The sequence below is a fragment of the Lathyrus oleraceus genome, chromosome 5 (genome assembly GCF_024323335.1).
Source record: "Lathyrus oleraceus cultivar Zhongwan6 chromosome 5, CAAS_Psat_ZW6_1.0, whole genome shotgun sequence".
In the NCBI taxonomy this organism is placed as follows: domain Eukaryota; kingdom Viridiplantae; phylum Streptophyta; class Magnoliopsida; order Fabales; family Fabaceae; genus Lathyrus; species Lathyrus oleraceus.
The window spans coordinates 496,486,937-496,498,462 of NC_066583.1; the positions used below are offsets into that span (position 1 = coordinate 496,486,937).

General features: G+C 33.9%; 1 protein-coding gene across 1 annotated transcript; it reads left to right on the plus strand.

Annotated features, from left to right (window-relative positions):
* Window positions 1-8,758: 8,758 nt before the first annotated feature.
* LOC127081560 (F-box/FBD/LRR-repeat protein At5g56420-like) lies at window positions 8,759-10,079 on the plus strand. The gene is made up of 2 exons (XM_051021806.1): window positions 8,759-9,448; window positions 9,630-10,079. The coding sequence occupies exons 1-2, from the start codon at window positions 8,759-8,761 to the stop codon at window positions 10,077-10,079; spliced, it is 1,140 nt and encodes a 379-aa protein (XP_050877763.1).
* The last annotated feature ends 1,447 nt before the right edge of the window (window positions 10,080-11,526 follow it).

Genomic DNA, 11,526 nt, shown 5'->3' on the forward strand with positions numbered 1-11,526 from the left:
GTTACGACCGTCATGGGCTTGTTACGACCGTCACGCATCCAGCTTGTTACGCTCGTCACGAGCTTCACGCGGCCAAAATAAAAGAACTTTGAAACAGTCTACAGACCTCTTCCAAAAAGCCCTAAATTCACAACTCTTTGACGGCACAACCCTTGCGCTGTCACCAACCCTAATGCGCCAATTTCAGACCGTCAAACACACCTCGATTGTTGATTCAGTATGATTGATCAACAGGTCATTGCTTCACCATACTAATGTCGGATTCCGAAGCAAATGACCATTGATCGCTCAAAGGAAAACAACCATTTAGTGTTTGAATGAACGAAACAGAAACAGTATATCACATATACCGTACTTTGCATTAGGATTACTTATATCATATATAAGTTGATCGGTCTCAATTGCGTAACCTATGGACGATCGATGTATCGCTGCTTCACCATACTAATGTCGGTACCGAAGCATAGTCAACATCAATCGTCCAACTCGTACACTCATGATGCCAAATTTAATTACCCGTTTAATTAATTGATTCATTCTGTCTTTTAATCATATTAATACAGAAATTAAACAGCTATCCGATTCATGGTTTCATAAGTGGCTCTGATACCACTGAAGGAGAATTGCGGTCCAAAACGCAGTGGAAATTAAAATTTTCTCCTTTAGAGATCCTTACGAATGGTCATGATCAGTGATAGAATATTTACCTCTTGTGACGGTTGAAACCTTTGGTGCAGATCTCTTGTGACGATCAAAACCTTTGATGCAGATCCACGAAGCGAGCACGAACGTTGAACGATGACAACGTCTCTACTCAGTCCACACGAACGGATTCCTTCAATCTCAGTGCTAGCTGGTACGAATGAAGGCTTTGAGTGAGAGAGAGAGAGAGAGAAAACGAAAATAATGCAACCGCAATGAATGCTTTTGCACAAGGGTTCTATTTATAGAACCACTAGTGTGGGCTTCAAGCTAAAAAGCCCACTTAAGTGTATTTTGGCCCATATCTTATAATATGCCCAAAATCACTTAAGCCCATGGTACCTTACCATATTTCGTATTCTACTCAAGTACACCGTACCTTACGATGTTCTATAATTCACTTAAGGGCACCGTACCTTACGGTATTCCTTAGTTACTCTATCTCTCATCAATTCGTCCTTTGTGTGTGACCCTGTAGGTTTTCGTGACGTTGGCAATTATATTAAATCACGCATTTAACATAATAAACAGTGAGCAGTATCTAGCAACACATCACTGCTACCCAAGACACGAAAATGTCATGTGACTTGACAAAACCTTCTGTGATAATACTTATATGTATAATTACCCTTTTGCCCTTATGTCTATATTGAACACAAGGTATAGACCGTGTCATCCTTGTCCAGTTCAATATTGGGCCCATAGACATTTATCCTGTTACGCAGGATGGGCAAATTCCATCTAGGACACTCATGTCCCTCAGCATGCTTTGTGGAGTACCCATCAACTGTCTTTATGGTTATCCAGTTACGGACAACGTTGGATCAGCAATAAAACACTCGACTCTACATCTAGGGTCCATAGTGGTTTCAGGTCGAAGAGTGGAATACACTATTATCACCATGAGAATAACTTATGACACTTTGCATAACTTTCTATATAGTATTCTCATAGCGGGTCAATCTGGTATAAATATTACTCCTAATATTCATACCTATGTTTAAGACTTGATAACTCTTTATCCATGATCCATGAGATATGATCATCAGTCTACAAACATAATAGTCTTAATGCTTTAATGTTATCCCACTTCACACTAAAGCTCGACTACGGATACTTTAAGAATAATGTCCTTATGTTTAATGTGTTCTCATGATTAAGTCACATTTAATACTTTAAACGGACTATCTATTCCAGGGACTTTATTAATCAACCATAATAAAGAAAATGCCTTTTATTATTAATAAATAATTCGATACAAGTACCAAAAGGTATTGGCCTCTAGGGCTTACACCAACACTCATTTCTTCCATTTTTTTCATTTCTTGGTGTTGTTTCGTGTGTTGCCTCGGTATGCACTAAATTTCTCATAGTCTCTAGCATTTCAGCGGTTAATATATGTGGATGTGATTATCCTCCTCCATTAGGAAGTTTGATTCTGAAACTCATGTCACTCCACCTGATAGTATTGTCGTACCTTCAAACACCATACACTCTCTAATTTTCCCTCTTCCTGTATGCAACATCATACCAAGTGTGAAGACTCGGACTAGGATCAACATGATATCCTGGTGGCAATGCAGGTAACTCAAGATGCTCTGATAGAGTAAAAGCAAGTTGTGTTATCATACTCCTATTATAAAAATAACAAAATTAGATTTTATCATAATTTAAATAAGTTAGGTACATAAAAGAAATAAATAAAATGGCTAAATATAAGAAACACTCACTTGAGTGTTTCTTAAGCGATCATCGACAAACTCTCCGTTTCTCTTCATATGAGTAACCAGATAGATTTCATTAAGAAACAGAGGTCTACATAACTCGTCATGCTAATTAAATGAAAATATAAGTAAAAAAATAGTTTTAATTAATCTAAAATCTAATTGAAAATTTAAGTAAAACATAAATAAATGTACCATCATTCGTTCAACTTCAGCAATAATAATATTGTCTGCTGCGTGTAATACCCCAAAATTTACCCTTCATTTTTCCTAGAAGCATGAAATTATGTTTTACATTCCATTGGCATCATACTAGATCATACTCATTGCATACTGCATTAGTGACTTGGGAATCAGGTTTTGATTGATCACTCCTTAACAGAAGGAGCCCACACAAAGCAAGTTGAGAATTGGACTTCATTCTCTAAGTATACAAGTCTCAAGGGTCTCAAGGAGCTCCAAGTATCTTACTATGGTCCTCAGTTCATCAGTGAAGGATTCAGAGCTATCATAGTGCTCATCTGGGTTTAATCAGGAAATTAGGGTTTCATGGCTACCTGCAACAGGCAATGTCTGGTTGGAAGTAGATGGGCTCATCCATGTCATGATTAGAGAGGCATCTTGGCCTAGGTCAACTCCTGACTTTTTGAGAGTGGAATCTAAAAATCCATGCCTAGGGGAGCCTACATGTGAAATTTGATCAAGGTTGGATCATGGATTCATCATTTAATCAAGAATTGAAAAAGTTACTTAATTTGGAAATGGTTGACTTTCCATTTAGGGCAAGTTTTCATGATTGTTGCACTCACTTTAAGCCCATTTTACATCAAGATAAAAGCTCCATTTGAAAATTTCTCCAACATGAAAGTTGTTCATCTTGTTCCAAGCTTCCTAGAGATATAGAGTTTGCTCCATTTGGATCAAGATTGAGAAAGTTATGCTTAGTCAAAGTGGGACATATTTTTAGGACACTTAGAAAAATTTCTGCAGCAGCACTTTGCTATTATCTCTCTTGCTGTTCAATTGGTCCATTTCTTTTCCCTATTTTTCTTAATGTACAAAATTTATGGTTTATGTAAACTAATATTGGATAAAGATTCATGGTTTTGGATTGTGGATAATTGGATATAATGATTAAATTGGATAATGGATAATTGATTTAGTAAATGGATAATTAGATGCATAATGGTTTAAATGGTTATTAGAATGGATAATGGTGGATAAAATGGATATGATATGAAATTGGTTTAAAATGAATATTGGATATAAAAATGAAACATGGATTTGGATTTTGGATAATTGATGAAATTGGATTTAGAAAAATGGATAATAATGGATAATACCAAAGAATGAGTGGTTCAATGGGCTTAATGCAAAGATGATCAAATTTCCAAAATCAATTCGACTTTTCAATAATCAACTCGGCTCGTCCAACTCAACTTGAATTTCCAACATTAATTCGAAAAAGAACGAAATGATTTCTAAAATCTAATTTATTTTCAAAGTTCAACTCTAACCAAGAAATCAATTTAAACTTCAAAAACTAATTTGAAGTTGAAATTAATATGATGTTAGAATTAATCAGAACAATAATTGACACGATGACGAAATGATGACCGTATATGCAATGGATTGGTGAATTCAACTGACGCGACTTGTAAATCGGATTGAACCATGCTTATTTAAATGAAATGAATGAAGATGATATTCAAATGTTTATGGTTAGTGACCTGTGGAGTGTAGGGAGAATTTTGGGGTATGACAGTATCCACCATGTTCCATTTCCATCTTATTTGCGAAAGTATTTAATAAGAATTAAGTGTTTTTGAATTTGATTGAGAAAGGGTTTGAAGAAACCTCTTTGATAGTTTTGAATGACGGCGAGAGCTAAGATGGACGAGATATCCATTTCGAATCCTAGTCTCAGGAGTGTGTGGTATCCACCATGTTCCATTTCCATTTTTATTGAAAAGGGTTAAATAGGAATTAAGTCTCTTTGAGTTTTTTATTGTGAAAATGACTTGATGTTGGATAAAGCATTTGATGAGCGATTGAGAAAGATTTGAATGACATGGTTTGAAAGAAATGGAATAGATAGAAATGGATGAATAAAAATGGACGAATTTGTTTATTGAGAAAATACTCGATGTTGGATCGAGTCTTTATTTGGAAATGATTGATTTTATTCTTGTGTTAGTACTAAGCTAAACAATCAAGCAATAAAGGAATAAGAGCGGTAAAATTATTACACGTCATGAGAATGAGGATACATTTTGTCGAATGGGGATTCAAAATAAAGAGACAATTAAATCGGGCCCAATCAACGAACAAGCAATGCATGAGTGTAGGTGCAAGAGGACTGTCTCATTGTAAGAAGGCCCAAGAGTAAGCCATGTGAAGTAAACAAACACCAAGTTATATTTACAAGATGATCAAAAATTAAATTGAAAGAAGTAAAATCGGGACGTGCACGGATTAAAATCGGGATGCGAGGATGCGAATCAAAGTCACGTAATGCAAAGACGTGTAAGACGAATGAAAATTGAGGAACAAACAAAATCTAGGTAATGTGCTCAAAACCGGTTTGCGCATATTAACAACAGCCAAAATGTCGTATGCGATGGATCAAAACGCGGCGAAATACTATCAATATATCGAAATTTTGGCGGCATAACGGTGTGAAATTACATAATTCGTGGATTAAAAATCCAAATTATCGCAATGGAAATAAACAACAATAATGCAAATTAATCGATTTATTAACAAAATTACCAAATTAATTGCAATGTATGGAGGTGCAAAAATAATTGATGGGCCTAAACTAGATGAGGAGAAAGGAGAAAAGAAACTTGATCTCATTTATTTTTAATAATAATTACATATAAAAAAATATTAAAAAAAATGAACAAATAAGTAAAATAAAATAAAACAAAGTACTTGACTTGTTCAATCCAAAATGAAGAAACCAATGTTACTTAAAGAATACAGTAACGGCGGAAAAAAAAGAACAAGTTATTAAGACAAAAAATGCAATTCCTTAACTCTCTCTTTCAACAATTTTCTCCTAACAAAAAACAAAATCACACACCTATAGCATATACATGTTTTAATATAGAAATTTCATGAAATTAGATGGACTTAATGAATCACAAGAAACTGCAAATACAGATTCATAAAACAATTTATAGTACACAAACAAAATTCACTTAGTAATGTAATGTCATATCTAACTAAGGCCATAATAACTAGAGAACCAAATATTACCAGAACATCCAACTTTAATTTAATTACACTTCAAGTATTTTCAAACTTCAGCATTTCAGAGCCACTCAAAAGCAATTCACATATCATACAATCAAAATGTAGTTCATGAATTTACAACATTGTGAACAGCCAAAAAACATGTTTCCACTCAATCATAACTTTATAAAAATATTTGCACAATTTATATATCATTTTCAAGACTTAATATGTAAGCATAATCTAATCGAGCCTCAAACGCACAAAATATGCACAACCAACAGTAGAAAAAAAAGGTTTAAGTGTTACTGAAACGATGATGCGGTCGGAACCGATTCAATCTTCTCAGTCTTTTTCGGAGCACTCAAACCAAGTCATCATTAACTTTCAAAGGTTCATCATTATGAAAAATAGAATGTGGTTAAGGTGCGTTGTTGAATCCGTGGCGGAATCGAACGGAGCGACAATTGTTGTGATGTTGCTAAAGCAAATCTGTTTATTTGTTGTTGCTGAACTTTGTTGCAAGTGTTATTGATGTTTGAGCTGGGTGTTACACTGGAGATGAGATTATCACGGTGGCGAGAGGATGTGAAGGAGTCACGATGTGGTTGTGTAGTGACCTGCAGTACTGGTTTAACGGTAAAAGGTGGTCGAAAGGCGTTGGTGATGGTGTTTACAGTAGGTTCATGAAAGATGATGGAGGAGAAGTTTGGTTGTTGAAGAAAATGAACTAAGTGGTTGGTTTGCACAATGGTGATGGAAGTGGTAGAAAAGCAGTGGCCGACGGTGTCTTATGGAGGTTGTCGATTGTGTCGAATTTTTGATGTTCTCTTATGGTGAATAAAGGAAAACAATTTTTTCTGAGAAGGTGGAGCCTCCTTTGATTTTTATTTACGCTGTTTCTTATGACAAATATGTTGAATCAGTAAATCAGGATCAAAATCGGGGTGTGACAAAACATTTCATCAAACACAAGGTGTGCATGATGGAAAAACTTAAGTGTATATAGGTTGATTAGAAAGAGGAAAAAGGGTGTGAAGGGCATGTGAAGGAAGGTGAATTATATGAATCAAAAATGAAACTTTGCTTTGATTTAAAGTGAATCACAAATTTTGGTTTGGAGGGAAGTTAACTGTTGGCCAACTTCTTTTTGGTCATATTTTACATGAAGATGAATTTTGAATTTATTTTGGTTCAGATAAGTGATTATTCTAACATGTATTGCAGAGTCATGGTGTTGAGTACATTTGTATTCATCATTTGCATATGTATTGATGATTATGTTGATATTAGTGATTGAGAATACTTTGACGATGCATGCGATTGAATTGTGTTGAATTACTATTGATGTTTGCTTAGATTACCCTTGCATACTTTTGTACCATTATATATTATGAGCATCTTCTTACCCCTTTATTGTTTGTGTGTTTATGTGTCCTTTCTTGGGTTAAAAACGAGCAGATAAATGAATAGTTGCTTAAAAGGCGAATGATGGTGTTGAAATTATTCTTGTTTTTCCTGTTTTATGCGATTATTTAAATTTCGTTGCTCTGATCTATAACACTGGGTGGGTGTACTATTTGTTTTATTATTGTTATTATTTGTGATGTTGTTGATGTTGAAGGAATTTTTCCATAATCATATTTTATATTATGAGACTTATTTGGTTGTTGAATTATTTGAATTGATTTATTTTCGCTGCAATGAGCCTATGTAAAGGTGAGCAAGTGATGCCATGTGTTAAAATTATTGCATGTTTAATTTAACCTGTGTTTCGGAGCATTTTTAAGTTGTGATTGAGTGACACCATATGTGTGTAGTTGTTTTATTTTCGTATTATTTTTCATTTCAGGGTTTAGAGTGTTATAGAAACAGCAACAATAATAACAACAACAATAACAACATAAAAAACATCGTTATGTGAGATGAATTGCAAGAGTTGAAAAAGTTTTTGTTCAAGGTTGGTGCTAGAAGGACAATATACAACACACAATCTTGAAGCTTTTTGTAGCTTTGCAATCCATCAGAAACACTGATGTATATGTGTTTGGAGCGGCTAGATTTAGGGTAAAACTTAAAGAACGAGTGTTTTTATTTTTAAATCAAACCCCTCGATAATTAAAGAAATATAAGTAATATATCAATTAATTAATTAATAAAAAGTAAGGCACCATTTTTAAAGAAATAACACTTAAATTTCTTTTGCTAGGATTTGAAGTGAGTCATGGATTGCTTTTCACCTCGGTTATATTCAATATCTGAGGGATTATATGGTATTTTTAAAATTAAAAAAAATCACGACGCTTCTTGAATTTATATCTCTGTTTTATGTTAGGTGAGATGAAAACGTTGTCATGAATGTATTATTTGTAGTAGTATTTTCTACCTTCTAGAAAATATCTACTAAATTGAGACCAAATTTCCACCTCCCAGCACCGTCACACCAAACACCCAATTCTGTAGCTTTTCGGTTCTTCTGCCATGTATTATTCTTATATACCATGCATGTATTTGAGTAATTGTTGTTTGTTATTTATATCATCTTTGTTTTAGTACCAAACTTTTAATGCTTTAGGCAGTGTGATTCAAGATAGAGTTATGTGGGATGTTACGATTTGCATCAATATTTCACACAAATTTATGACGAAACTCATTAGAATAAAATAAAACATTTATTTTTTTATTTTATCCAAAATATATCTCAAAGTTTTGTATCGACTTCAATATTTCTTATGGATTTGAGACGGAGCTCATAAAATAAAAATAAATTTTTTTTTAGTATACAACTCATCCAAAACATGTCTAAATGTTTCACAAGAATTTGAGACATATAATAGAAAATATCAAGATTTCAATTTTTATTTTTTAATTAAAAAGTAACACAGTCATTAAAAAAATATAGGGGTGCAAGGTATTATTTTAGGGTTATAATTTTAGGCCCAATTAATTGAATTTTAGTTTGGTTTTGAAACAATAATGAAACCCTAGATAACATTCTTTTTAAAACCCTAAATATATAGAATACTCACTACAAACCCTTTTCATATTTGAAACATTAGCATTGAACTAATAACTGCATGAGGACAGAGATAATGGCAGATAGAATCAGTGAGTTTCACGATTCAATTCTCAGTCACATTCTTTCTTTTCTTCCAACCAAACATGCTGCAACGACAAGCATCCTCTCTAAGAGATGGAAATCACTATGGCTTTCGGTCCTCACTCTTGATTTCGACTGCAAAACCTTCAAACACATGGCCTCATTTGAATATTATATACACAAATTGATGCCCTTACGAAAAATTGAACTTCCAATCCTTTCGTTACGTTTCAATTGCATCTACGCTCATTCAACTCGCTACCAAAACAATATTAATCTATTTGTTTCCTATGTAATGAATAGAGGAATTGAGAATCTTAACATTAGCGGTGACATGAAATTACCATCTAGTATTCTTAGTTGCAAGACCCTTAAGGTTCTTAAGTTGAAAGGAATAATAGTGAATGGTTTTTCTCATCAAGTGGATTTTCCTGTTCTTAAAATTCTTCATTTAAAGAGAATGATTTTCGAACTGCATGAATTGCTGGTTAAATTTCTGTCGGGTTGTAAAATACTTGAGGAATTGGAAACCAAATATTTAGGTTTTCGTAATGGTTTGCGTGTCCCAGCGGAAGAGTTTGATGGCTTGTTACCTAGTTTAGTCCGAGCAAAGATTTCTTGTCATGATTCTATTATTCCTCTTCATTTGGTTCGCAATGTGGAGACTCTACATATGGAACAGGTATGACAATATAGATTTTAATAATTTTCTATAAATTCATGAATTTTTTAACTGTAGTCCATAGTTTTAAATTGCAGTTGCGGACGTGGTTGCACGAGTTGCAATTGCAGTTGTGTCGGGGACTGCAGTTGGTTATATAGAATTCTCATGTACTGTCTTGTCACTTGTGTAACTCATGCAGGCACAATTGAAAGGTTGTAGTAAACTTCCCATGTTTCATAATCTGACACATTTGAAACTTAAATTTTTCTATAATATGTGGGGTTGGTTGCAACAAATGCTTGAACAATGCCACAAACTTCAAAGTTTAATCATACAGGGTTGTGAATATCAAGACCAAAGTTGGAACGACCAAAGTTGGAACGATCCACCAATAGTTCCAAAGTGTCTTTCATTGCATCTGAGAACATGTTGTCTTGCATACTGTAAAGGCACAGAGTCTGAGTTCCAATTTGCAAAGTATATTTTGCAAAATTCGAAAAGACTGAAGACTATGAAATTTAAGTATAATTACTGTGCAGATATAAAAGCAAAACACCAAATGACAATGGAATTATCTTCATTCGCAAAGGGCTCTACAATGTGTGAAGTTGTTTTTGAAAACTCGGTAACTAATTCTATTACCGACTAATCCAGAAAACAGTCAAATGCTGTAATTTTATATGTATATGGAAAGTTTAGTAATTGTGAAAATTATACAAAGTTTAGTAATTTGTGAAAAATTTCATATATTTTAGGAAAAGGTACCAGTAGTGTTTTCAAGTTCGTCCTAATTACGTAGACATGACCACAGTAGATAACAAGCAAACTTTGTGTGAGGGATGCTAGAGCATGATATTCCCCGCCTCTCCTGGGGATCTAGATACCATGCGGCAGCAAATCCCCATCAACATCATTTAGAGAAATATCAGGATCCTTTGATACAACAATTATTTTTATTTTTAAGTAGTAATTTATGTTTGGATCTTATTCTCACTAGGCTAGAATTATATATATATATATATATATAATATATATATATATATATATATATATATATATATATATATATATATATATATATATATATATATATATATATATATATATATATATATATATATATATATATATTATATATATATATATATATGAATAAAAGGAATAATTTAAGGAATAATTTACGACCAATGACGGAAGATAAAAGAAAATATAGTAAGACAAATGATTTTTTCAAAGGAAAATTTTCAAGGAAGATTCTACGTTGAAGTCATCAAAATAATTTTATTGATCATTATATAAAAAAGTGTTTTTAAATAGGGATTAAACTCCTTACTATTACGAAACACCCTTCAATTTTTTTGTGTGAGGGGATAAGTCGTTTATCTAAATAGGTCATCGCAAATTATTTGCGAGGGGCCTGCCACGTCGCTATTCTGCTTGGGGCTAAACCTCTTGCAAAATGTAATCCTTAAATGTTATCCTGCAGACAACCCGACTTGAAAGAGTTAAGGAGTTTGACATCCTATGTATTAGATCCCTTGGAGTTCAAAGCTCGCCATGGGAAGCTTCTGTCTATTCTTGCTACTCAGGTGGATGAAGGTCTGATGAATGTGTTGGTGCAGTTCTATGATACCTTATACCGTTGCTTCACTTTTCCGGATTTCCAGCTTTTGCCTATGCTTGAGGAGTATGCCTATCTTGTGGGTATACCTATCCTAGATCAGTTGCCGTTCAGTGGCTTGGAGAGAGTTCCTTCTTCCCAAGATATTGCTGATCTGTTGCATATAGATGAATATGTTGTTGGTGCTCATATGACTACCAAAGGTGGAATTCAAGGTCTCCCATCTGATTTCCTCATTGCTCAAGCTATATGTTTGGGAAGGCCATGAGTGAGGACGCCTTTGAGGCCATATTTGTACTTCTCATCTATGGGCTAGTGTTATTCCCCAACATCGATAACTTTGTGGATGTGAACGCTATTAGGATTTTCTGTACTCTTAATCCCGTCCCTACTCTGTTGGGTGACACTTATTCCTCTTTGCATATGAGGAATGAAAAGGGTGGTGGTACCATTGTGTGTTGTTTGCCTCTGTTGT